At 52.6% G+C, this 26,348-nt stretch overlaps 3 protein-coding genes and 1 pseudogene across 5 annotated transcripts; 3 read left to right on the forward strand and 1 right to left on the reverse strand.

The window, feature by feature from the left end:
* On the forward strand, positions 1–5,780 carry LOC140708688 (uncharacterized). Its single transcript, XM_073005252.1, has 2 exons — positions 1–3,254; positions 3,933–5,780. Exon 2 carries the CDS (start codon positions 4,003–4,005, stop codon positions 5,047–5,049), a length of 1,047 nt encoding a protein of 348 aa, XP_072861353.1. The 5' UTR covers positions 1–3,254; positions 3,933–4,002; the 3' UTR covers positions 5,050–5,780.
* LOC119622249 (small nucleolar RNA U3) lies at positions 3,446–3,648 on the forward strand (annotated as a pseudogene).
* Positions 5,781–13,367: 7,587 nt separating the features above from the next.
* Positions 13,368–18,086, forward strand: TMEM101 (transmembrane protein 101). 3 transcript variants are annotated; one of them, XM_008012479.3, is made up of 5 exons: positions 13,368–13,608; positions 13,803–13,979; positions 14,435–14,615; positions 16,151–16,297; positions 17,054–18,086. In XM_008012479.3, exons 3-5 carry the CDS (start codon positions 14,472–14,474, stop codon positions 17,360–17,362), a joined length of 600 nt encoding a protein of 199 aa, XP_008010670.1. In that variant the 5' UTR covers positions 13,368–13,608; positions 13,803–13,979; positions 14,435–14,471; the 3' UTR covers positions 17,363–18,086. The 3 variants fall into 3 exon arrangements, with proteins under 3 accessions (XP_008010670.1, XP_008010669.1, XP_037849747.1); XM_008012478.3 differs by lacking the exons at positions 13,368–13,608; positions 13,803–13,979 and adding an exon at positions 13,986–14,147; XM_037993819.2 differs by lacking the exons at positions 13,368–13,608; positions 13,803–13,979 and adding an exon at positions 14,005–14,195.
* Positions 18,087–19,682: 1,596 nt separating this feature from the next.
* NAGS (N-acetylglutamate synthase) lies at positions 19,683–25,254 on the reverse strand. The gene is made up of 7 exons (XM_008012481.3): positions 24,393–25,254; positions 23,570–23,844; positions 23,244–23,457; positions 22,776–22,956; positions 21,978–22,149; positions 21,699–21,881; positions 19,683–21,038 (listed from the first exon to the last, which is right to left on the reverse strand). Exons 1-7 carry the CDS (start codon positions 24,816–24,818, stop codon positions 20,885–20,887), a joined length of 1,605 nt encoding a protein of 534 aa, XP_008010672.2. The 5' UTR covers positions 24,819–25,254; the 3' UTR covers positions 19,683–20,884.
* Between the last annotated feature and the right edge of the window lie 1,094 nt (positions 25,255–26,348).

Here is a 26,348-nt window from a genome sequence, read left to right on the forward strand (position 1 = left end):
TTTGTATTTTTTTAGTAGAGACGGGGTTTCACCGTGTTAGCCAGGATGGTCTCGATCTTCTGACCTCGTGATCCGCCCGTCTCGGCCTCCCAAAGTGCTGGGATTACAGACTTGAGCCACCGCGCCCGGCTTATTTATTTTTGAGATGGAGTCTTGCTCTTTTGCCCAGGCGGGAGTGCAGTGGTGTGATCTCGGCTCACTGCAACCTCTGCCTCCTGGGTTCAAGCGATTCTTCTGCCTCAGCCTCCCAAGTAGCTGGGACTACAGGCACCCACCACCACGCCCGGCTAATTTTTTTTGTATTTTTAGTAGAGACGGTGTTTCACCATGTTAGCCAGGATGGTCTTGATCTCCTGACCTTGTGATCCATCCTCCTCGGCCTCCCAAACTGCTGGGATTTCAGGCATGAGCCACTGTGCCCAGCCCTGTTTATTTTTTTTGAGACGGAGTCTTGCTCTGTCACCAGGCTGCAGTGCAGTGGCATGATTACGGCCTACTGCAACCTCTGCCTCCCAGGTTCAAGCAATTCTCCAGCCTTAGCCTCCCGAGTAGCTGGGACTACAGGTGCACACCGCCACACCTGGCTAATTTTTTTTTTTTTTTTTTTTTTTTTGTATTTTAGTAGAGGCAGGGTTTCACCATGTTGCCCAGGCTGGTCTTGAACTCCTGAACTCAGGCAATCTGCCCGCCTCGGCCTCCTAAAGTGCTAGAATTACAGGCGTGAGCCACCGCTGCTGCTCCTGGCTGTAAAACTTATTTTTAGTGAACTCATGTGGGCACCTAGTGGTCCTCATGTTTTAGGAAATTGCTCAGACATAATATGTTAAATGAGCCTGTTTTGAGTTTTGTGAACTGTTATGTGACTTGAAAATTGGAAATTTTGGCCTGGCGCAGTGGCTCACACCTGTAATCCCAGCACTTTGGGAGGCCGAGGCAGGCAGATCACGAGATCATGAGATCAAAACCATCCTGGCTAACACAGTGAAACCTTGTCTCTACTAAAAATACAAAAAAATTAGCAGGGCATGGTGCCTGTAGTACCAGGGTGCCTGTAGTACCAGCTACTCGGGAGACTGAGGCAGGAGAATGACATGAACCTGGGAGGTGGAGCTTGCAGTGAGCGGAGATGGCGCCACTGCACTCCAGCCTGGGCGACAGAGTGAGACTCCGTCTAAAAAAAAAAAAAAGAAAATTGGAAAGTTCGCTGAGCCCAAAGCTCTAGCAACCGTCTGTTGGCAATGTTTTCTTACAGATTATTGACAGTTCCTCAAGTTTTTTCCAGTATAATCTGCTTATACAGATCACTTGAACTAATTCTGAGGGGCTTGAGATTAACCAGAGACTCAGACTCATGCCCTAGGTTGATAATAGGTCTGCTACTCTTCCCATTATAGGCATAATCTATGTTATTCACCCCTTTGCTCTTGTCTAGTAGATCTTGACTTTTTTTTTTTTTTTTTAAAGACAAGGTCTCCCTCTGTCATCCAGGCTGGAGTGCTGTGGCACAATCACAGCTTACTGCAGCCTCAACCTCTTGGGCTCAAACAATCCTTCCACCCCACCTTCCTGAGTAGTCGGGATTACAGGCGCATGCAACCATGCCCGGCTAATTTTTTTTTTGTATTTTTAGTAGAGACAGGGTTTCACCATGTTGGTCAGGCTGGTCTTGAACTCCTGATCTTGTGATCCGCTTGCCTCGGCCTCCCAAAATGCTGGGATTACAGGTGTGAGCCACTATGCCTGGAAATTTTTGGTATTTTATGTAGAGAGGGGGTTTCACCATGTTGCTCAGGAATTCACGACCAGCCTGGGCGACATAGTGAGACCTCGTTTCTACAAAAAAAATTATTATTTTTTTGAGACAGAGTCTCGCTCTGTCGCCCAGGCTGGAGTGCAGTGACATGATCTCAGCTCACTGCAGCCTCTACCTCCTGGGTTGAGGTGATTCTCCTGCCTCAGCCTCCCCAGTAGCTGGGACTACAGGCGCATACCACCACACCTGGCTAATTTGTATTTTAGAGACAGCGTTTCACCATGTTAGCCAGGCTGGTCTTGAACTTCTGACCTCAGGTGGTCTGCCCACCTTGGCTTCCCAAGGTGCCTGGATTACAGGCATGAGCCACTACGCTCTGCCAAGCATGACTAGATTCTGTCAGGCCTGAGTTACGTCAGATTTTACTTCTGCCCCTAACTAGCAGTATGACTTGGAAACTTAACTGGCTTTGTCACACATTGGTTTCCTCATCAGTAAAATTAGAGTCCCTGGTTGGGCACAGTGGCTCACGCCTGTAAATCCCAGCACTTTGGGAGGCTGAGGTGGGAAGATCAGTTGAGTCCAGGAATTCGAGAGCAGCCTGGGCAACACAGCAAAACCCCATCTCTACAAAAAATACAAAAATTAGCTGGGCTTGCTGGCACATACCTGTAGTCCCAGCTACTCAGGAGGCTGAGGTGGGAGGATCACCTGAGCCTGGGAGGTTGAGACTGTGGTGGCCTGTGATTGCACCACTGCACTTCAGCCTAGGGACAGAGTGAGATCTTGTCTCAAAAAAAAAAAAAAAAAGAGTTCCTTTCCTCAGTTGAGGATTAAATGAAGCCTTTAATGAGATGCCTGGCCCTTCTGTGTGGCCATTACTATTCTCTTAAGAGTTCACTGGGCAGGGCTAGTGAGCACACTGGGAAACCTGGACAGGAGGTTTGGGCTCCTAGAGCAAGGCAGAGGTACTAGGCACAAATACTGTGTTCTGGGAGATGCTGGGCACAACTCAAATGCCAGGATGAAGTGTTTTGACCTTTGGCCTAGTGAGAAGAAAAAGCATTCCCTTCCTTTATGCCTAGACAAGACCTGGGTGAATTATAGATGATGGCAGATTTCTCAGGCAGGCAGTATAGAATGAAGGAGGAGACACCTGACTCCTACCCGAACTGAGGGAGGGCCCTTGGGCCTCAAGCTGCCATTCTCACAATACAGAGCAGGTTGTGGGTCTCCAGAAGGAAGTGAGGAAAGAGGCTGGGGGCGAGCCCTGCTTCCCTGGATGCAAGGCCATAAGGTGGGGATTTCCTAAGCCTGTCCCACATGCTCACCCCTGGGACTGTGGCGTCCCTGAGAGCTGGTCCTGCTGCTGCTCATAAGGGCAGGACTTTGGCAGGAGGCCAGACAGGCAGGCAACTAGAGCCCAGATTCTTTCCACTGCCATTTCTGGGCTGGGGCTGCACTCAGGTGCACTCGGGTGCAGGTGCTGCCAGGAACACAGGTGAGTGCATTGGACTTTCACGGCCTGAGGCCCTATCCTCAGTGCCCAGACAGGGCCAGGATCTTGTTGATGCTCTGACCTCTGGCAGAACGGGAGCTCCAGAAATGTTGGCTGCTTGAGAGCAATTGAATGCATGTTTGGGGGCCGGGGAAGGCAGAGTTTCTCCTGGGTCCCTCTAGACAGTCAGTGAGAAGCCTGTACTCTCAGGGATCATTGCTGTAGTTAGGAGATAAGCTTCTCTAAACATGCAGAGCAGTAGTAACTATGAGGAGGTGCAGTCTCTCCTGACTGTGACTCTGGCTGTTGGTGTGGCTTTGCTGCAGCTGCCGTGTGCCACTGATGATCCCGCTCCTCTTCCTTCGGGAAAGTAAGAGGGAGAGAAAGCCTGAGTGGGGGTGAAAGTCAGTGAGCTGCAGTGTGGGATGGGAGGAAGGAGGTACAGAGGATTACAGGCAATCTTCCCTGATTGCTCCTCATCCAGCAGGAAGAAGGAATGAGAGGTGGTTAAGGGAGGAGGATCCGAATGCTGGGGTTGCAGGCCAAGAGGACTCTTGCCAGAAGCTTGGGTAACACTTAAAATCATGGGAGATAGAGACAGGGTGTCTTTGAGACAATGTTTGGGCACCCAGCAAATGGTGAGACCCCTGAATGGCATCTACTTGTGTTTTTCTCCCCTAGCATCACTGTGCTTGCCAGGGTCCCAGGCAGAGGAGTGAGGCCTGAAGGTCTCAGCAGCCATGAGTGCTTGATGCCATCCTCATCCCAGCCCTTCATGGAGCAAGGACGGGGTGGGTGTGGCCACACCTCCCTCACGATGGCTATAGTCATAGTGGTGGCATCAGTGTTTCTCACGAGTCTGGCGGCAGCATGCCAAATACCATGCACCTGCCCTATCTCAGGCAGCGTGGTGGACTGTGGGGGCCTCCACCTGCTCCGTCTCCCTTCCAGGCTGCCTGATGGAGTCTGGCTCCTGGAGCTGAGCCACAATAATCTCAGCCATCTGCCGGTTGGCACCTTCCAGGGCCTTTGGGGACTGCGGGTGTTGCTGCTTTCTCACAATATCCTGCGAGATCTGTCTGGTGGGGCCCCAGGGGGCCTGAGTTTCCTGGAGCAGCTGGACCTCAGCCACAACCAGCTGGCCCATCTGCCCCCAGACTTCTCGGCTACCCTGGGCTCTCTGCTCCGCCTGGACCTCTCTCACAACCTACTCACTTCCCTGGACCCCAGCAGCCTGTGGCGCCTGGGGAGCCTGGAGCAGCTCGACCTGGGCCACAACCAGCTGGCTGAACTGACCGCAGGGGTCTTTGGGGGCCTCTTCTGCCTACACTGGCTCTCGCTGGCTGGGAACCAGCTGCAGCGGGTGGAGGGTGCTGCTCTGGCCGTTATGCCAGGCTTGGAAGTCCTATCTCTAGCTGGGAATGACATCAGTGAGCTGGAGGCCGAGGCGTTTGCAACCTTAGGGGCACTGGGCCTTCTCTCCCTCGTGGGGAACCGACTGCAGCACCTGGAGTTCAAGGCAGTGGCAGGCATCCGGACAGCAGGCACGCGGCTGCTGTTGGCCGATAACCCCTGGACATGTGACTGTGACCTGCAGCGAGCATTCGGAAAGCTGGGTCACCTGCGGCACTTGCGTGTGGTAGACCTGGGCAACCTGACCTGCGCTGGGCCTGAAAGGCTGTCAGGAGCAGTGCTGAGTGGTGTGGAGGCCCAGCTTTGCCTGGCTGAGACTGCCACTGTGCTGGGCATCACGGGCGCTGTGCTGCTCACCGGTGGCTGTGGCTGTGTTGATGGCTGAGCGCAAGCGCAGGCAGGGCCCGGAAGAAGCCGGGGAGCTGGGGAGCTTTCTGGAGAGGTGAGGGGTGCTGCAGAGCAAGGTCAAGGCAGCTGGAGGAGGGAGAGCAGAGGAAGGTGTGAGAGAGGAAAAGGGAAGTTCCTCAGAAGTCTGTGGAGCTCAATTGTCTGCGGAAAAGTTGAGGAAACACTTTTCCTCAGTTGTCTGAGGAAAAGTTAAATATTAAATTTGAACTCAGTTGAACATGGACACAAACAATGGTCATGGAATGGGCTGTGTGAGCCCCTTGAGGCATTCATCCAGCGCTGTTTCGGAGAAATCTCTATTTCAATCTATTCCTATATGTTAGTTATTGAAAAACAATAGACACTCGCAAAAACGAGTTGACCATTTTGTGTTCCTTGAGCCTGGTCACAAAGGGCCCTCGTGACTGGAGCTCATGCCAAACAACTCGTTACAAAAAGAGCTAGGGTCCCAGACTGTGCCGAATCTTCATGAGACTCTCCCCGTCTGTGCACAGACGAGTGGCTGACTCTGGAGCCCAGGCCGTTGCTTCCCAGACTGGTGGTGAATCCTCCGTAGTCTGGTGAGTGTAAATGTATGTATCTCTTTTCCCTTCTCCCCTTCCCATTGCAATTTGCTTATTGTATCATTTGCTTATTATATTAATTTGCTTATATCATTCGCTGATTATATCTGCATTGCCATTTACGTCGGATAAAGCTAATTTACCCTTAAAGGTATTGTGTGTGTGTGCCTTTTCTTCTCCCCTCGTGCATCTCTCACACGGAACATTTTTGGTGTCACGAACAGAATCTGAAAGAAACCGCAAGGACCGGGCTGGGAGCTCAGAGACTTCCCATATCCAGGGATGGGAACTCCCCCAGTTCTTCCCTGTGGCCATTGAGTTGTCCAAGGGAATTGGCCTTTGTGAAAATTGGGAATCTAAATTAGTGCAATTTGAACCTTTGTGCGTGAAGTGCTTCAGGGAATCCCAGTTGGTAAAACGGACGCTGAGGGAATTTCCCTGCGTGGATGGTGCTTGCTTACTGCTTATAAGTTAATGTGTCAAGATAGGGACTAGCTGCTACAGGAGAAATGTAAGCTGGAAAAGGAAAATGCTAATCTGACTTCCAGACTGGTCTTGGCCCAATGCCAGGCCTATGTCTTGACTGATCAGGCTCAAAGCTATCAGCCTATTGATGAAAAAAGCATCTGTCTGAGTGGCCCAGTCAGTGTAAAACTGAAGCAGTCAGCCAGGGTTTGGAGCAGGTAAAAACCCAGCTCCTATCTCAAGGATGGAAAATTAATCCTAGTAAAATTCAAGGACCTGCACAAACTGTAAAATTCCTTGGCATCCTATGGAATAAGGGAAATAATCAATTTTACCAAAGGCTAAGGCTAGAATACTAGAATTTGCAACCCCTACTACTAAAAAGGAAGCCCAGAAATTGGCTTGTTTGGATTCTGGAAACGTCATATTCCCCATTTGGGTAACATTTTACAACCTCTGCATGCAGTCCTTAGGAAATGCTATGACTTTCACTGGGGAGAGAAAGAGACCATGGCTTTAGAACAAGCTAAACAAGCAGTGAAACTGGCACTAGATCTATGGCCCATACGGGATGGCCCAGTAGAACTGCAAGTAACTGTCCTAAATCAACATGCTAATTGGAGCCTTAGGCAGAAACAAGATGGGAAGATGGTATCTTTGGAGTTTTGGACCCGGAAGCTGCCAGAGGCCAGCAAAGTTTATACCCCTTTCAAGAGGCAATTGTTAGCTTGCTGTTAGGCTTTGCTGGAAACGGAGCACCTCTGCTTCAACCATGATGTCTTTATGATTATGACTTGGGTCATGAGTTTTCCCAAAACTCACCGGTTCTGATGAAGGAAGCTCTGGTGGGAGCAGCCAGCTGGCTGAATTGGTAGCCGTCCTCAAAGCTCTTCAGGAGGAGGCCAGAGGGATTTGTCACTTGTATACCAACTTTTGGTCAGTAGCAAACGGTCTCACTACTAGGATGCCCCAATGGCAATGAAACAAATGGTTAATTGGGAATAAAGAGGTTTGGGGAAAACAATACTGTGAAGATACCTGAATCCTGGAGCACACTACCATTATCACTGTTTGCCATGTTGGTGCTCATGCGTCTCTGCTTTCTCTTGACAGACTATTCAATCCGCAGGCAGATCAATAGGCCCAAATTTCCACCATAACTGCAAACTTGAATGTGGATGAATGGATTACAGCACGGTCAAGCCTTGCAATGAGAGGCATAGTAATGTATGGTGGTATAATTGATAGTGATTACTGGGGAGAGTTAAAGGTCATTTTATACAATACCACTCCAGATTCTTTTGCTATAAAACCACAGATGCGGGTTGCTCAATTGTTAGTGGTACCTTGTCAACAATTAACCCCCAAGGAAATTTCTGCCCCAACAGAAACAACATATAGAACGGAGACTTCAGGTCCACCAGAGTGGGCAACTTAAATCCGGGAGCCAAAATATGGGTACAATGTCCATCAGATCCTGCCCCTAAGACTGGTGACCTTGTAGCTATTGGAGCCGAATATGAAGGCATAGTACAATTTCCTAAAGATTAAAAACCATATCATGTTCCCCTCCATTTTTGTTATTACAGAGAATAGCCTGTCTGCTAGTAATCAGCACCTGGGTCACCATGGCGGAGGCTGAGAATGAGTTCATCAACTGGGTAGCCACTGCCGCAACAGAAGCCAACTGCAGTCAGTGCTGGCTATGTGTCGGGTTGCCAGAGGCTGCTGGGAATGGGCTACCTTGGAGGATTGTCCCTGCTAACATTTCTGAATGGATATGCCAATACCAATGGGAGTGGGGTAACACTTGGTTTGGTTTTGTTTTGTTTTGCTTTTTTGAGCCGAAGCCTCTCTCTGCCGCCCAGGCTGCAGTGAGGTGACACGATCTTGGCTCAGTGCAACCTCCGCCTCCTGGGTTCAAGTGATTCTCCTGCCTCAGCCTCCCAAGTAGCTGGGACTATAGGCACACACCGCCACGCCCAGCTAACTTTTTGTATTTTCAGTACAGACGGGGTTTCACCGTGTTGCCCAGGCTGGTGTCAAACTCCTGAACTCAGGTGATCCGCCGGCCTCGGTCTCCCAAAGTGCTGGGATTGTAGGCATGAGCCACCGCGCCCGGCCCGGGATAACACTTGTAATCCAACCTCGACTTCTTTTAACCAAACAGTCCATTTTTGCCCAAGCCCAAACAAAACACAGCACCTTTGTTACTTAAATTACACATTACAGCGATACAATTATAGTAGAACTCTTCCTGTTCCCTGGGGGGCCCTCTAGGTATGTGAATCCTACGGGTGGTGATACCTGCCCCGACATTGGATGGGGAAACACACTTGCGGGTGGTCATTAATTCCATTCACCATCCGGGATAATATTCCCCTCCCCAGTAATCTAGATGCTTACAAACATTGCTGGTTATGAATGTGCCGGACTCTGTGGTGATGGTACCCTATCACAGTATTCTCCCCTGCCGCCGGTACAACCCTGCTTCAGCAACAAATTAAAATATTCAGCTTACATGTAGAAACAGCTCTTAATGATAGTAGCATGGAACTTATGTTGTTATCAGATAAATGTGCTCAGCTGTGTACTGTCGTGTTGCAAAGTCAAATGGCATCAGGTTTGCTTACCATAGCCCAAGGAAAGGTTTGCCCCTTACCGCATACTGAATGTTATGTATACATTCCTGAAATTCTCAAAATATGACTCTCCTTGCAAAGCCATGGGGGGTGTGGTTTTTATTTATTATGCTTTTTTTTTTTTGAGATGGGGTCTCGCTCTGCCGCCCAGGCTGGAGTGCAGTGGCATGATCTTGGCTCACTGCAACCTCTGCCTCCGAGATTTATGCCATTCTCCTGCCTCAGCTTCCTAAGTAGCTGGGACTACAGGCGCATACCACCACGTCCAGCTAATTTTTTGTACTTTTAGTAGAGACGGGGTTTTGCTGTGTTAGCCAGGATGGTCTTGATCTCCTGACGTTGTGATCTGCCCACCTCGGTCTCCCAAAGTGCTGGGATTACAGGCGTAAGCCACTGTGCCTGGCTAATTATGCTTTTCATTCTCCTGTGCTTACCCTGTATCTGTAATCTATATCAACTGTGCCTTCCCTATGTATCCCTAGGAGTATTTTCCTATAATTGAGTATCAAATTGAGGCCGAATGTGGAGGAAAAGTTAAATACTAAATTTCAACTCAGTTGAACATGGACACAAACAATGGTCACCAAGTCCCGGAATGGGTTGTGTGAGCTCCTCGAGGCATTCATCCAGCGCTGTTTCGGAGAAATCTCTATTTCAATCTATTCCGATATGTCAGTTATTGAAAAACAACAGACAATCACAAAAACAAGTTGATCTTTTTATGTTCCTTGAGCCTGGTCACAAAGGGCCCTCGTGCCTGGACCTCATGCCAAACAACTCATTACAAAAGAGCTAGGGTCCTAGACTGTGCTGAAGCTTCATGAGACCTCTCCTCGTCTGTGCACGGATGAGTAGCCGACTCGAGGCCATTCACTTCCCAGTCTGGTAGCGAATCCTCCATAGTCTGGTGAGTGTAACTATATATATATCTGTTTTCCCTTCTCCCCTTCCCACTGCAACTTGCTTATTCTATCATTTGCTTACTATATCTGCATTGACATTTATGTGGGATAAAGCTTCTTTACCCTTAAAGGTATTGTATGTGTGCCTTTTCTTCTCCCCACGTGTGTCTCCCGCACAGAACACCAGGCAGGGGTAGGAGTAACTGAGGGTGGGGGGACCACAGGGACAAATGGCTGTGTTCATTTCTCAGGGGCCAGGCCACCCACCCATCCCCCTCTTCTGGCCTGATAGGATGCCAGCATCTGTCCCAGCCCTAGAAATGAGGATTTGGCCCCAGGTCCTTCCCTTCTCAGTATCCCTCTGGAAAAAGGAAAGAGCAGGAAAAGGTAGAGAGGGACTTCAGCCCAGAGAAGGGGCGCAGTGGGTAACAAGGCAAGCTTCCTCAATCCAATCTTCCCCTCCCCCTCACACAAATCCCTGGCCACTGCTGCTGGAGACTTGATTGGAAACTGCTTGCTAAGGTTATGATGGGATGGTGGGGCGTTGTGCCTATAGGGACAACCCAGGCAGACTCCTAGGACTATTTTATGGACATGTTGTACACAATCCTGTACTGGTCCTCCTCAACACTTTAGGGCTGTACACCTCGACCATCTGAAACATGGAGAGGTGAGGAGACTGGAAGAATAAAACCAATTAGAAAGTTGATTCTGTACTATGTGCCTGTATTGTGGTAAAGGAAATTTGTTTTGTATGGTTGTCACTGGTGGGCAGAGACAGACAAAATTACCTTTAACTCAGACTTTTTCTCATTCCCCTTGCCTAGAGACCTCCCCACCCTCCAACATACATGTATACAATCTCATTCCCTAGGTCTTTGCATCTATGTATTCCTCTCTCGTGTCCTTTTACTTTATAGAGATGGGGTCTTGCTTTGTCACCCAGGGTGGAGTGCAATAGTGCACTCATAGCTCACTGCAGCCTCAAATTCCTCGAGGAATCCTCTTGCCTCAGCCTCCTGAGTAGCTGGATTACAGATGCGAGCCACCGTGCTTGGCTTCTCATGGTCTTTCTGATTTACCCAGACCTTATCCTAGTGACTGTGTTTATTTATGAGACAGAGTCTTGCTCTGTCATCCAGGCTGGAGTGCAGTGGAACTCGACTCACTGCAACCACCTTCTCCCGGGCTCAAGCGATCCTCCTCTCAGCCTCCTGAATAGCTGGGATCACAGGCTCCCGCCACCATGCCCAGCTAATTTTTAGTAGAGATGGGGTTTTGCCATGTTGGCCAGGCTTGTCTCAAACTCCTGGCCTCAAGTGATCCACCCGTGCCTCTGCCTCCCAAAGTTCTGGGATTATAGGTGTGAGCCACCATGCCCGACCCTAGTGACTGATTTAAAATGAAATGTGAAAAGAAGTTTTATTGCCCACCTTTCACTGGCTGGTTGGGGATTTTTTTTTTTTTTGAGACAGAGTTTCACTCTTGTAGCCCAGAATGGAGTGGAATGGCGCGAATTTGGCTCACTCCAACCTCCGCCTCCTGGATTCAATCAATTCTCCTGCCTCTCAGCCTCCCAAGTAGCTGGGATTACACATGCCTCCCACCATGCCTAGCTTTTTTTTTTTTTTTTTTTTTTTTGAGATGGAGTCTCACCTTGTTGCCCAGGCTGGAATGCAGTAGCACAATCTCGGCTCACTGCAACCTCTGCCTCCTGGGTTCAAGCGATTCTCCTGCTTCAGCCTCCTGAGTAGCTGGGATTACAGGCATGCACCACCGCACCTGGCTTTTTTTTTTTTTTTTTTTTTTTTTTTAGATGAGTCTCGCTCTGTCGCCCAGGCTGGAGTGCAGTGGCACGATCTTGGCTCACTGCAAGTTCCGCCTCCCTGCCTATTCTCCTGCCTCAGCCTCCCAAGTAGCTGGGACTACAGGCACCTGCCACCAAGCCCGGCTAATTTTTTTTGTATTTTTAGTACAGATAGGGTTTCACCATGTTAGCCAGGATGGTCTCAATCTCCTGACCTCGTGATCCTCACCTCCCAAAGTGCTGGGATTATAGGCGTAAGCCACCGCGCCCGGCCTAATTTTTTTGTATCTTTAGTAGAGATGGGTTTTCACCATGCTGGCCACGCTGGTCTCGAACTCGTGACCTCAGGTGATCCACCCTCCCCTAGGTCTCCCAAAGTGCTGGGATAATAGGCGTGAGCCAACACACCCTACCTGGTGGGAATTTTTTTTTTTTTTTTGAGACAGAGTTTCTATCTATTGCCCAGGCTGGAGTACAGTGGTGCTATCTCAGCTCACTGCAAGCTCTGCTGCCCGGATTCACACCATTCTCCTGCCTCAGCCTCCTGAGTAGCTGGGACTACAGGCGCCCGTAGTAGCTGGGATTACAGCCATCACGTCTGGCTAATTTTTGTATTTTTAGTAGAGACAGGGTTTCACTATCTTGGCCAGGCTGGTCTTGAACTCCTGACCTTGTGATCCACCTGCCTCGGCCTCCTAAAGTGCTGGGATCACAGGCGTGAACCACCGTGCCCAGCCCAACACCTTTTCATTTATCTGTACAGCACATATTTCCTGAGGGCATCCTGTATACTAGACCCTGAGGATGTACAGATGGTTCCCAGCATTGGAGTTTTCAACTTTACATTGGTGCGAAAGCAGATCTGCATTCAGTGGAAACTGTATTTCTCTTGCAATGCTGGGCAGTGTCAGCGAGCCACAGCTTCCAGTCAGCCACACATTTTCAACTTACAGTATTTTCAACCTATGATGGGTTTATCAGGATATAACTCTATCACAAGTCAAGGAGCATCTATAAATAGTAAACAGAAACCCAGGCACTGTGTTTGTCCTTATGGAGCTCGCAATCTAGTGGGGGAATATTGTCAATAAAAGAATCACAAATACATTGGCTGGGTGCAGTGGCTCACGCCTATAACCCCAGCACTTTGGGAGGATGAGGCGGATGGATCGCTTGAGGTTAGGAGTTCGAGACCAGCCTGGTCAACATGGTGAAACCCTGTCTCCACTAAAAATAAAAATTAGCCAGGTGTGGTGGCGGGTGCCAGTAATCCCAGCTACTTGGGAGGCTGAGGCAGGAGAATCGCTTGAACCTGCCTACAGGGAGGTGTAGGCTGTAGTGAGCCAAGATCACACCACTGCACTCCAGCCTGGGTGACAGAGTGAGACCCTGTCTCAAAAATGGAAAAAAAGCATATATATATGTATAATTGTCACCGTGCCAAGTGATTCAAAGGAAGGTAGCTGATGTTATGAGAACATATAAACGGTTCGGGGGTGGGAGAAGGGGCTGAGAACACACTGAAGGGGAATGCAGAGACCACCTGGATGTCCACTGCAATTAAACTGACAAAATATGACAATTTGGGCTACAGTGGGAGCATGGCAGCTGGAGAAATGGACTGACTTGAGATGTCCCAGATGTTCAGATCTCCCTTTTCTCTCAGGCGACAGGCAAAAGGCAAAACCCAAAGAGGTGACTTTGAGCCAGGAGGACACCCTACTTTGCACTTAACAGAAACGGGGATTTCCTCTGGTGCGTTATGTGTACCATTTATTGAACCGCTACCATGTACTAGGACCGACCTTGTCACATTTAAAGTTCACAACTCTGGGCCAGCGCACTGGCTCACGCCCGTAATCCCAGCACTTTGTAATCCCCGCCCCCGAGGGGGGCGGATCACGAGGTCAGGAAATTGAGACCATCCTGGCTAACACGGTGAAACTCCATCTCTACTAAAACTACAAAAAATTAGCCGGGGCGTGGTGGCACGCGCCCAGTAGTCCCAGCTACTCGGGAGGCTGAGGCTGGAGAATCGCTTGAACCCGGGATGCGGAGATTACAGTGAGCCGGGATCGCACCATTGCACTCCAGCCTAGGCCACAGAGACTCCGTCTCAAAAACAAAACAAAACAAAGAAAGAAGTTCAACTCTGAGGTAGGTGTCATTATCCCCATTTCATGATGCGTCTCATAAAGTTTAGGTGATGTGCCCAAAATCACACCGGGTTGGAATTAGGGTTAGTGCCCTGATCGGGCTGCAGTCAAAGACCAGTTTGCTTCAATACATCAAACTACGGTCCAAGACTTCTGCTTTCTTGAGCCCACTGTTCCTAGTTTTCAATTTTGCAGGGACAAAGATGGGTCCTGAAGGCTCCATGAGCAGACGAAAATGTTGGACTTCGCAACTAGATCACCTTAGGTCCGGAACTACAGAGCGAAATCGTTGTTTCCGGGAGGAAAAAAAAAGAAAAAGCGCTTAACCCGGAAGCTGCGTGTCCCATCCCCGCGCTGGCCTCTCTGACTGGGGTGAGGCCGCAGCTGACTGCCCTTTCCCAAGATGGCGTCGAAGATAGGTTCGAGGCGGTGGATGTTGCAGCTGATCATGCAGTTGGGTTCGGTGCTGCTCACACGCTGCCCCTTTTGGGGCTGCTTCAGCCAGCTCATGCTCTACGCTGAGAGGGCTGAGGCACGCCGGTGAGCAGGCCTACGCAGCCGCTAAACGCGGCAGGGGGCAGTGATGTGGTAAAGAAATTGGGGGCTAGAAGTCCGGACCCTTGGATTGGGAGGAACTGGGACGAACTGGGACCTCCCTGGGAGGGGTTCTGGTCTGCGTGTCGGGCCAAATCTGGTAGGGCAGTCCTGTCCATGGGAGGGGAGTCTGGTTTGGGGGAGCAGTGGAGCCTGTGGGAACTCAAGGGGTCTCAAATTTCTTCCCCCACCCCTTCATTCTGTCCTCGTTGCTTCCCCACTCCCGGTCGCAGGAAGCCCGACATCCCAGTGCCTTACCTGTATTTCGACATGGGGGCGGCCGTGCTGTGCGCTAGTTTCATGTCTTTTGGCGTGAAGCGGCGCTGGTTCGCGCTGGGGGCCGCACTCCAATTGGCCATTAGCACCTACGCCGCCTACATCGGGGGCTACGTCCACTACGGGGAATGGCTGAAGGTGAGCGCCTCGACCCCAAAAGGGGCGTCCCTCTGGGTGAGGGGGAATCAGAGGCCAATGCCCAGGGCTGTTGGTGGGAGATGAATGGTGCTGGCCAGGTGCACAGTGTGAAGCCTGGGAGGTTCGAACCCCTAGGCTTATGGAGATTACAGAGCGCAGAAATGGATCTTAGAGACCACACAAACTTCCTCTTCAAAGTGTGGAAACTGAGGTCCAGAGATGGGAACCAGACTTTCCCAAAGCCACACCACAGTTAGGATACCGTTGGGACCAGAACCCCAGTCACCTGGTTCCCAGAATCTTTTAAACTGTTAGTTTAGTAATTTCAGACTCATGGGGTACAAAGGACCTTGGAGAGTACCTAGTTTTCATAAAATAATTTTATGAAAATGTAATTACTCTTAGTATAGCATTTAAGCCAGAACCTGTCCCAGGCCCTGCAGGCTTGGAGATAAGGTTGGACAAAGGCACTGTCCTTGAGGAAGAGACTGTCAGACCCTTAGGGAAGGCAGATGTGTGAACAGCTACAGGGCAGCAAGATCAATGTTTTTGTGGGATAGATCCCATGCCACTAGAATAAAGAACACCAAGATTAGAGTCTACAGATCTGAGACTGAGGAAGGGAGAAGCACATTGTGTTTGGGTTCTGCCACTTACTGGCAGGTAGGACCTGCCAGTTTTCTTTTTTGTTGTTTTCTTGAGACGGAGTCTCGCTCCGTAGCCCAGGCTGGAGTGCAGTGGCGCGATTTTGGCTCACTGCAACCTCTGCCTCGCAGGTTCAAGCGATTCTCCTGCCTCAGTCTTCCAAGTAGCTGGGACTACAGGTGCCCTTCACCACACCCAACTAATTTTTGTATTTTTATTTTTATTTTATTTTATTTTATTTTATTTTTTTTTGAGGCGGAGTCTTGCTCTGTCGCCCAGGCTGGAGTGCAGTGGCACTATCTCGGCTCACTGCAAGCTCCGCCTCCTGGGTTCACGCCATTCTCCTGCCTCAGCCTCCCAAGTAGCTGGGACTACAGGCGCCTGCCACCACGCCTGGCTAATTTTTTTGTATTTTTAGTAGAGATGGGGTTTCACCGTGTTAGCCAGGATGGTCTCGATCTCCTGACCTCGTGATCCACCCACCTCGGCCTCCCAAAGTGCTGGGATTACAGGCTTGAGCCACCGCGCCCGGCCAATTTTTGTATTTTTAGTAGAGACAGGGTTTCCTCATGTTGGCCAGGCTGGTCTCAAACTCCTGACCTTAGGGTGATCCACCTGCCTCGGCCTCCCAAAGTGCTGGGATTACAGGCGGGAGCCACCACGCCCGGCCAGACCTGACAGTTTTCTTGACCCTCTGGGCCTCAGTTTCTACTTCTATATATATATAAAAAGAATGATCTGTCTGTTGCATCTGCCCACCAAGCTTGGAAGTGTAAGAGGGTTCATCAGATGGAATGGGATGTGTAGAGATGGGTGGTTCTACACTCTGGGAAGCCAGGAGAGATGTGGCCGCTGCAGTTCTTGACTGGAGTCCCCTTGCCCTGGCCTAGGTCCGTATGTACTCGCGCACAGTTGCCATCATCGGCGGCTTTCTTGTGTTGGCCAGCGGTGCTGGGGAGCTGTACCGTCGGAAACCTCGCAGCCGCTCCCTGCAGTCCACCGGCCAGGTGTTCCTGGGTATCTACCTCATCTGTGTGGTATGTTGGGGGACTGTTGGTTGGAGGTGCCTGCTAGGAGTGAACTGTGAGTCCAGGCACGGCAGAACCCCAGGAAGGTAGACACAGAACGAGGCCTTGTATGCAGTTCCTGACGGCCTGGCTCCCTGAGAATTGTCCCGGCCAGCTTCTAGGCCTCAGGGCCCTCCAAATGCCTGTTGAGAAGCCCTTCCTCCAACAGTGTTGCCATGAGGTAGACTGGCCATTAAATTCCAACCCTGAGAGCCAGGAGAACAAGATGGGGTGATTCTCTCATGGCTCCAGCCCCCAAAGGACTAGAAGGGGATAAAGGAGAGGTTTGGTGGGAGTCAGGCCCCAGCTGGGACTCTGCCTCCTAGAGCTGATGAGAGCTCCAGGGTAGCCACTTAGGTTCTCCCTGGTGCTAGAGGAGGCCAGGATGGATGGGGACATGGACAGGCCCCAAGCTACTTGGTCTCATCTTAATTACTGAGTATATCTCATGTACAGCTCTCTGTGTAAACTCCCATATTCAGAGGTGGGAGCTCCGGTCTGACTGTGGAAATACACTTCCTTCATAGCCCCTAGGGTGAGGGGAGACATAGACCCTAACCTCCTTGGGCTCCATAGTCTGAGGGGGAGACAAAGGCCCTACTTTCAGAGGTTCCCCAGTCCAAGAGGGGAGTCAGAAGCCCATTTGCAGGTGCCATCTCAGGGGTGGTTTTCCCCAGACAGGCTTCTGAGCCTGTTGGAGAGTCTTAGAGGATGGTATGTCTCCAGGCCTACTCACTGCAGCACAGCAAGGAGGACCGGCTGGCGTATCTGAACCATCTCCCAGGAGGGGAGCTGATGATCCAGCTGTTCTTCGTGCTGTATGGCGTCCTGGCCCTGGCCTTTCTGTCAGGCTACTACGTGACCCTCGCTGCCCAGATCCTGGCTGTACTGCTGCCGCCTGTCATGCTGCTCATTGATGGCAATGTTGCTTACTGGCACAACACACGGCGTGTTGAGTTCTGGAACCAGATGAAGCTCCTTGGAGAGAGTGTGGGCATCTTCGGAACTGCTGTCATCCTGGCCACTGATGGCTGAGTTTTATGGCAAGAGGCTGAGATGGGCACAGGGAGCCACTGAGGGTCACCCTGCCTTCCTCCTCGCTGGCCCAGTTGCTGTTTATTTATGCTTTTTGGCCCGTTTGATCTTTTGCTTTTTTAAAATTTTTTTTTGCAGTTAAGAGGCAGCTCATTTGTCCAAATTTTTGGGCTTAGCGCTTGGGAGGGCAGGAGCCCTGGCACTGATGCCGTACAGGTTTTTTTCCTGTTAGGAGAGCTGAGGCCAGCTGCCCCCTGGATCTCCTGTCCCTGAGAAGGGAGTATGGCAGGACTGGGATGCGGCTACTGAGAGTGGGAGATAGGGGAAGGAAGATGGAAATTGGAAGTGAGCAAATGTGAAAAATTCCTGTTTGAAACTGGCAGATGCAGTTAGGCTCTGCAGTGCTGTTCAGAGACTGAGAGTGAGTGTGTGTTGACACATGTGGATCAGGCCCAGGAGGGGCACAGGAGCTGAGCACTACAGAAGTCACATGGGTCCTCAGGGCATGTTAGGGGCAGAAACAGTACCAGCTCTCTGTCACTCACCTTGCGAGCGGAGCAGGCCCTGGTCTGCTCTGGGCTGTGCAGGGGTGGAACAGGCAGTGACCAGCTTTGCCCTTCCTGCTGTCTCTGTTTCTAGCTCCATGGTTGGCCTGGTGAGGGTGGAGTTCCCTCCCAAACACCAGACCACAGAGTCCTCCAAAAATAAACATTTTATATAGACATTTGGTTTTGCTTTTCTGTTCTCCCCAACAGGGCACTTTGCCATTGGCTAGGATTGATCTTGGGTTTCTTGAAACACCAGATCTCTGGTTAAGCCCCACCTTGGGCCTCCTGTGATCTTTCCCCTGTTCCAAGATTTCCCACAGTTCTTTGGCTCTCTCTCTTTTTTTTTTTTTTTTTTAATTTTTCACTTCTTTGTTTTTTAGAGACGAAGTCTCACTTTGGTGTCCAGGCTGGTTTCAGACTCCTTGGCTCAATCAATTTTTGTTGTCCAGGCTGGTTTCAAACTCCTTGGCTCAATCGATTCTTCAGCCTCAGCTGCAGCCTCCCAAAGTGCTGGGACTACAGGCGGGAGCCACTGTGCCCAATGGCTCTCTTTTTCAAGAATCTCAAAATCTTCACTGTACTATATGCTTTCGATCCCTCACCTCAATCCCTCTTGTTGTAGGTTGTCTTTTTCTCCCCATTTGGAGCTGATTCTTATGAAGACATCTTTGGTGAGAGCTGCTAGAGGGAGAGAACTGTGAAGTGTCCACTGTGAAGTAGAATATTTTACATTTTACACATGAAGGAAATGGAGGCTCAGAGAGGGTAAGCAGTTTTGGTCAAGCCACAGAGCAAATCCAGCCCACAGAGCTGGATTCCAGGTCAGGTCTATGTAATGGCCAGGTCCAGATATGTACTCAGTGTGACCCATCTCCTGAGGGGAGACAGAGTCCACCCTATTCCAGTCCCTACTGTGCCATGATGGTCTCTCTGTTGACCTTCTCCCTTTGTTTTTTTGTTGTTGTTGTTTGTTTTTGAGATGGAGTCTTGCTCTGTCGCCCAGACTGGAGTGCAGTGGTGCGATCTCTGCTCGCTGCGAGCTCCACCTCCCAGGTTCATGCCATCCTCCTGCCTCAGCCTCCCGAGTAGCTTGGACTACAGTTTTTGTTTTTGTTTTTTTTTTGAGACAGAGTCTCGCTCTGTCACCCAAGCTGGAGTGCAGTGGTGGCATGATCTCAGCTTACTGCAACCTCCGCCTCTCGGGTTCAAGTGATTCTCCTGCCTCAGTCTCCCAAGTAGCTGGGATTATAGGTGCCTGCCACCATGCCTGGTGAATTTTTGTATTTTTTAGTAGAGACAGGGTTTCACCACATTGACCAGGCTGGTTTCAAACTCCTGACCTCGTTATCCTCCCGCCTTGGCCTCCCAAAGTGCTGGGATTACAGGGGCGAGCCACTGCACCTGGCGACCTTCTCCCTTCTGGCCTATGTGCGTCTGCCAGAAAGTCACCCCAGCAGTAGCTGGTATGGTGCCTGGTACATCATGGAGCTTCAAAAAATGTCCAGTGAAACCCCTGGGCTTTGGATTTCTGCCCATGTAGTCCTGTAGAGACTGGACACAACTGCTAGTAGGGCCTAGGGGAAAAGGTCCAAGTTTGAGCTTTTAAGCCAAAGTCTTTTTTTTTTTTTTTTTTTTTTTTTGAGGATGCAGTCTTTCTCTGTCACCAGGCTGGAGTGCAGTGGCACGATCTCAGCTCACTGCAACGTCTGCCTCCTGGGTTCAAGCAATTCCTCTGCCTCAGCCTCCGGAGTAGCTGGGACTACAGGTGCATGCCTCCATGCCCGGGTAATTTTTTGTATTTTCAGTAGAGACAGGGGTTCACCATATTAGCCAGGATGGTCTTGATCTCCTGACCTCGTGATCCGCCTGCCTCAGCCTCCCAAAGTGCTGGGATTACAGGCATGAGCCACCACGCCCGGCCCACCAAAGCCATCTTTTAACTTCTCTGGGCTCTTGCAGGTAAACGGTCTGCCACGGATGTCTGGTTCTGGCTGTGAGCCCAGCCTAGAAAGGGAGTTATGGGTGGAGGTACCCACAGGGAAGGGGAGCTGGTGCTGCTGTGGCCTGGTCTGTGGAAGGGAAGATGCTTCCTAACCTCTGGGAGGGAGACGGTGGCAGCATTCATCATAGAAGTCGTCTACTCCCTCCAAGAGTCCTCTGATTCCCCAGCCCTCAAGATCTTACTCCCAGCCTGTAATCCTAGCACTTTGCGAGACCAAGGAGGGAGGATTGCTTGAGCCCAGGAGTTTGAGACCAGCCTTGGCAACATAGTGAGACCTCATCTCCAACAACAACAAAAAAGCCAGGTGTGGCAGTGCGTGCCTGTGGTACCAGCCTACTTAGGAGGCTGACGTGGGAGGACTGCTTGAGCCTGGGAGGTCGAGGCTGCAGTGAGCTGTGATTGCACCACTGTACTCCAGCCTTAGTAAAAGAGCAAGACCCTGTCTTAAAAAAAAAATCTTGCTCCCACGGGGTCACTTCTAATTTTCTTTCAAGTGTGAGCTGACTCTCAGACAAGTATTTGCATTTTAATCAAGGCCTCCTGAAAAACTGCAAAACCCAAAAGAATTAAAATGAATGGTACAATATCACGCAGGCAGGGGTGTTATTTTGGGTAAGGGAGCCTCAAAACATAGCACAGAGGCACAGAAACTGGCCCACCCTTAGGGTTAGTCCTGAGTAGAGCCCTGGAAGGCATCTTCCCCTCCCCTAATCCCCAGGTTGAAAATTGAAGGCCATTTGCTTGTGGCTTTGGAGCGAGTCGAGTTGGGGTCCTAGACTGGCCCCCCTCTTTCCTGTGCTTGTCCCACTTCAGCGCCTCCTCTGGGCAGAGCTGGGGCAGCTTTCTCCTTTGCAGATCACTCAGCCAACAAGCCCCATCCAGCCTGTGGCTGGCTGCCTGGGGTCATCCCCAGCTGGCATGGCTTTTGGTCCACCCTGGCCATTCCAGGGCCTGTAGGGTCCATGGTGAAGGTCAGCTGCCTGGGTCAGAAGCTGGCTTGTGAAAGGAGTCTGGCAGTCCCTTGGCATGGTTGACCAACTCATAGGAGTCCCGGATATCAGCCAGGCCGAACCAGAAGAAGATCCACTGCTTGTTGGAGAAGCTGCCATCACTGTGTTTGAAGTACCTGGGTGTGGGGAGGTGATGCAGGAAAGTTTTTAGGGCAAGGCCAGTGTTCATTACTCACTGGTTGTCTTCAAAGAATACTGATTGAGGACCTACTGCATGCTGGGCACCCAGCTAGGTCCTGCTGTGTGTTATTTTATCTTCACAGCAGAGGCCTGAGCCTGGCATTTTTCAGCTCACAGAGAAGCAGCTAAGGCTCAGAGAAGTTAGGTACCTTGCCAGGCACACACAGGAAGGGAGCGGGTGCCTTGCTCTCCACACTGCCTTGGCTGCTCAGCAAAGAGGAGGGTTCTTGCTCACTTCCTAGTGCTCACAGAGCAGGGTGTAGGGGTGAGGGGGTAGTTACTGAAGGAGAGAGGAGGGTTGTTCCACTGGAGGCACCGCAAGCCTCCAATAGACCCTGAAGGGTTAGGATTCCTCAGGCCCCTGTGAGAGGCGGGCTGCGTGGGGGTTAGGAGGTGTCACATGCTTCCAGGAAAGGAGTGTTAAGCGTGCTCTAACTCGGGAAATCTCAGGCTTTCTGTGAGGTCTGCCCCTGGGAGGTAGTGAAAGGGAGAGCAGTGGACGAAGAGGAAGCCCAGCCTTCCTGGCATGGTTCGCAAGGGCTGGAGAGGAGAGGGAAGTAGGGGCCCAGCCCAGAGCTGGGAGTGGCGGGACCTACCAGGGATTGATGGGGTTGGTGACCCGGGAGCGCCAGAAAAGCGTCTGCAGGTCCCGCCTCAGGCACTCCCACAGCATCTGCCCGGAGCCTTGGCCCTGGCGGCTGGAGCTCACCACAAATTTGTCCAGGTACGGGGTGCCCCCCAGGACGGGCTCCATGGTCAGAATGGCGGCAGCGTTGTACCTGGCGCAGCGGGAGAGCGGCAGGCTGGGACCTCTCCTTGGTCCGAAGCTGCCCTACTGCCTCCCAGACCCTGCCCTCTGGGGTCCGCAGGCTCACCCCTCGGAGACGTAGATGGAGTGCAGCCGCGGGCGCAGCGAGGCCAGGTAGTCGTCCCTGAGCTTCTTGCCGAAGCTGGCGTTGACCAGGTCCACTAGACGGCCCTGGTCCAGCTCGTCCAGCCTGCGCACCCGTAGCATTCGCTCCGCATTCTTGAACAGGGTCCCGGACCCTGGAGGAGGATGGGGAGGGGCTCGTCTGGCTGGAGAGCCGTTTGCGCAGCCTGGTGGGGGCCGCAGGTAGGACACAGGCTGGTGGGACAGTTTCTGTCTTTGGGAGACCTCCACAGTGAAATGATTTCAGTGGTCTGCATAGATTTGTCTGTGATTTTCATTAAAGGAGATGCTTTTCTCAGGCAGAGATCGTGCCCCAAGCTCCTCCTGTCGCCTGGAGCCCTACCCACTTACCTTAGTCCTCCCTCTCTCCTTGAAGTCTGTCTCCCGCCACTGACCCGGCCCACCCACCTAAGCCCCGCCCATCTCTCACGGTCGAACCCCTCCCTCGTGGTCCCGCCCCTCCTGGCCCCGCCCACCGGACCCTTCCTTCCCCCCCCCACCCCGCCCCCGCCAGTCCTGCCCATTCCTTTAATTCCTTTGGAGTTCCCTTCCAGTAAGCTGTGTCTCCTCCTCTCTCACCTCCCCTGGGCGGCGGCAGCAGCAGGAGCCAATGCTGTGACAATCCCCGCCCCCTCTACGGTCCCTGTACAGGAGGAGAAGCCGCTCCTCCTGCCCGCAGACACCCAGCCCCGGCCAGTGCTCACTCCCGGGACCCAGTCCCCTGCCCGCCCACCGCCCTCACCCTTGTTGCTGAAGAGCTCAGTGAGCAGAGTGCTAGCGGCGGTGATGACGGCTGAGGAGTGGTGGGGCAGGCGGCTGAGCACGTCCACGATGAGCCGCATCTGCTGCCGTTCTTTTGTGCTCACCCACTCGGCGTTGCTCACCAGGTCCAGGTCGGCGGGCAGGTTCACGTTACTCAGGACCTGTGTCCGGAGCCAGCGGGTGAGCCTGGCCCACGGCCGGCACGGACTGCGCCCCTGCTCCCACGGACCTCTCTTTTCTCTTACCCCTTTATCCTTCCGCTGGGAGTCCTTGGCTGGGGAGGGCGCAGATCTAGGCACCCGGGGCCGAACTCCTCCCCTATACTCCCTTAGGCTTTTCTACCCACCCGGCTTGCTAGTGAGTCTGCGGCCCGTCGGGGAGAAGTGCGAGGGGCGCAAGAGAAGGCCCAGATCGCCGGGGTGGGCGATGGGGAAGGAAAGGGCCGCACCTTCTGACTGCTGTCGCGCAGGCCGCCTGTGTTATTGAGGAAAATGATTTTGGTGGGCCGCAGCGCCTTGGCCAGCGACGCGGTCACCTCCAGGGAGTCGAGAAGCACGGAGCGGCGCGCAGCCGTCTCCCCGATGGGGCACAGGATGGGGATGCTGCCCGACTCCAGGCACCACTGCAGCAGGTCTGTCTCCACCGAGACGATGCCACCGTAGCTGTGGGCCAGACGTGGTGCTCGAGAGGGCCCCCTCCAGGCCTGCTGGACGGGGCAGGGCGGGCGGAGTAGCGCGCTCTGAGGACGCCTGGGCGGGCAGGGCGGGCACTAACCTGGCATGGGGAGCCGGCTCGGCAGCGCCTAGCACCGACCCGCCGCCAAAAAAAGGCACAGCAGTGGCGGCGTTGTGTCGAAGCGCGTCCACCAGCACCTTGCAGCTCTCAGCCAGCTGCGCCTTGGCCTCCCAGAAGGAAAGACAGCCCGAGGGCGCCGTTGGGGCGGGCAGCCCCAGGACCACCAGCGGCTTCATGTCCATGCGCTGCAAGAAGGCCAGGGCGAAGGCCAGACTGGATACGCCCTGCTGGCACTTGAGTACCTCCTCGTCCACCTGCGGAGGAGTGGGCTTTCAAGGAGTGTGACACGGCCCTGAGCCGCTGGCTCCCACAGCCTGGCCTGCAGGGCCGGCTCGGTGACCCTACGCTTCCAGAAGCTGTCACAACCCACTTCTTGCCACCGGTGCTCACCTGCTCCGCCCTTTGCCCCGTTGGGTCTTGCCACTCCCTTGTCTCACGCTGGGGTACCTCCCGCCCTTCTCCCTGCGACCTTGGACTCCGGGACACCTTTGGGGGAGGGGCAACGCAGGCGGCTCCTGTCTAGGTCCTTCTGAACCCCTAACTGCGCCTTTGTTGGGGGCCTTCTTCAGAGCATCACACCTGGCGGGTGGGGGCCCCCCAGGATCCTCACTCAGGCTGGGCGCGAGGCTTCCGGAGGAGCTTATGGCCTCACCCATTCTCGGCGGCGCTGGTCTGGGCTCTGCCGGGCTCCTTCCCGCTTTCGCTGCGCAGAGCCCGCAGCCTATCCTACCATGCCTGAAGACAGGTGGCCAGACAACCCCATCCCCTCGCTGTGTCACGGCCCACGCCGGGCTCCGCTCACCTCGATGACGGCGAAGGGCTTGTCCGCGGAGTGGTGGCAGGTTTGGAACTGCGTGAGCCAGTGGCGCGCCTCCCCGGGGCTGGCCCCGCACTGGTTCAGGAAGGCCTGGATGTCCCGCTGCACTAGCGAGCGGCCCGAGGGAGGCTCAGGGGGCTCGTGGGGCACCAGGGGCGTGGGACTCGGCACCCACGACGGCTCCTCGGCGACAGGCGACTGGGAGACGTCTTCCGCGCCCGCGTACTCCTCCAGCGGGGGCTGGGGCTGCGACCAGGCGGTGCTGAGCCGGCGCCCCGGGCTGGTGCCCCTCGCCGCCCGCCGCCGCGCGCCACAGCTCAGCCTCCGGGATCCCCCAGTGCCTCCCCGGCCGCTCAGCCTCGGGGCCACAGCAGCTGCCCGCAGAACCGCGGCCATCAGCGCCGTCGCCATGACGACAACCAACTCTTGCCCGCCCAAGAGTGGCAGTCTGTCTGGAGCGTCTGGCACTGAGGGGCTCTTAACTTGCCATTGGGCGGGGCTGGACCTGGTAGGGCGGGGTCCGGACAGGGGACTAGGAGTCTCCTCTGGTTGCGTTTGAGGAGGGTCAGGCCATGGGTCAGGGGGCGGGGCCACTAGGCTCCCCCGCCCCTGGAGGAACTGAACCCACTATCGGTCATGGGGCCGAGACTAAATGTGGCAGGTTGTCTTTAATCTGCTGCCAAGGTAGGTTCCAGGGGCGGCTTTGGGAGTCTGCAGGGCCTTGGATGATTGGCATTCTGACCCGAGAATAAAGGACTGCAGGTGGCTTTGAGCACAGGGCTCGGCAGGGGTCTGGAAGGAGGGAGCTGGAAAGAGTAGAAGGGGGACAGTGGGACGGCGGGGGGCGGGTGGTGCTGGCCTTGTCTGTCCTGTTTGCTGAGCTCAAAGAAGATCCTTGTGAATGACCACGAGGTTACCAGGGTTTGGCAAACTCCAGTCACTGGGTACCAGCTTGAGGAATTCTGTTATATCCTCAAAACACCCCTCCAAACTTATGATACTTTAGTGTTAAAGTATTTTAATAGTGTTAAATTTTTTTTAGTGTTAAAGTTATTCTATATCAAATATCATCTCTGGTAAAAATAAAATAAAATGGAATTTTTCATTTTGTTTTTTGAGATAGGGTCTCACTCTGTTGCCCAGGCTGGAGTACAGTGGCACAATCATAGCTTACTGCAGCCTCCACCTCCCAGGTTCAAATGATCCTCCTGCCTCAGCCTCCCGAGTAGCTGGGACCACAAATGCACACCACCATGCCCAGCTAATTAAAAAAATACTTTTTTTTTAAGAGATGGGTTTTCACCACGTTGCCCAGGCTGTTCTCGAACTCCTGAGCTCAAGCGGTCCTCCCACTTCTGCCTCCCAAGGTGCTGGGATTACAGGTGTGAGCCACCTCACTCAACCTCTTTAACCTTTTTAAACTTAAAATTTATCCATATTAGGTCTGTAACTAGGCCAGTATCACTTGCCATAAGCAGAATGCCTTAAGAATCAAGTGAGGAGGTGGGTGGGTCATTTGAGGTCAGAAGTTCAAGACCATCCTGGCCAACATGGTGAAACCCCATCTCTACTAAAAATACAAAAATTAGCCGGGCAGTAGTGACATGTGCCTGTAATCCCAGCTACTCAGGAGGCTGAGGCCAGAGAATCATTTGACCCTGGGAGGCGGAGATTGCGGTGAACTGAGATTGTGCCACTGTACTCCAGTCTGGGTGACAGAGTGAGACCCTGTCTCAAAAAAAAAAAAAAAAAGAAAGAAAGAAAAAGAATCAAGTGAGAGGAAAACAATGTTATTACATTCCATTACATTGCAGCTGCATAGCTTGCCTGCTTTCTTGGTAACATGGAAGGTTAGCAGGTGCCATGTGTTAAAGATACCCTAGCACCAAGCAGAGCCTTCTTTGTGGTAGAGGAATAGCTAACATATGTCAAACGCCACGC

This window comes from Chlorocebus sabaeus, chromosome 16, assembly GCF_047675955.1.
Source record: "Chlorocebus sabaeus isolate Y175 chromosome 16, mChlSab1.0.hap1, whole genome shotgun sequence".
Lineage (NCBI taxonomy): Eukaryota > Metazoa > Chordata > Mammalia > Primates > Cercopithecidae > Chlorocebus > Chlorocebus sabaeus.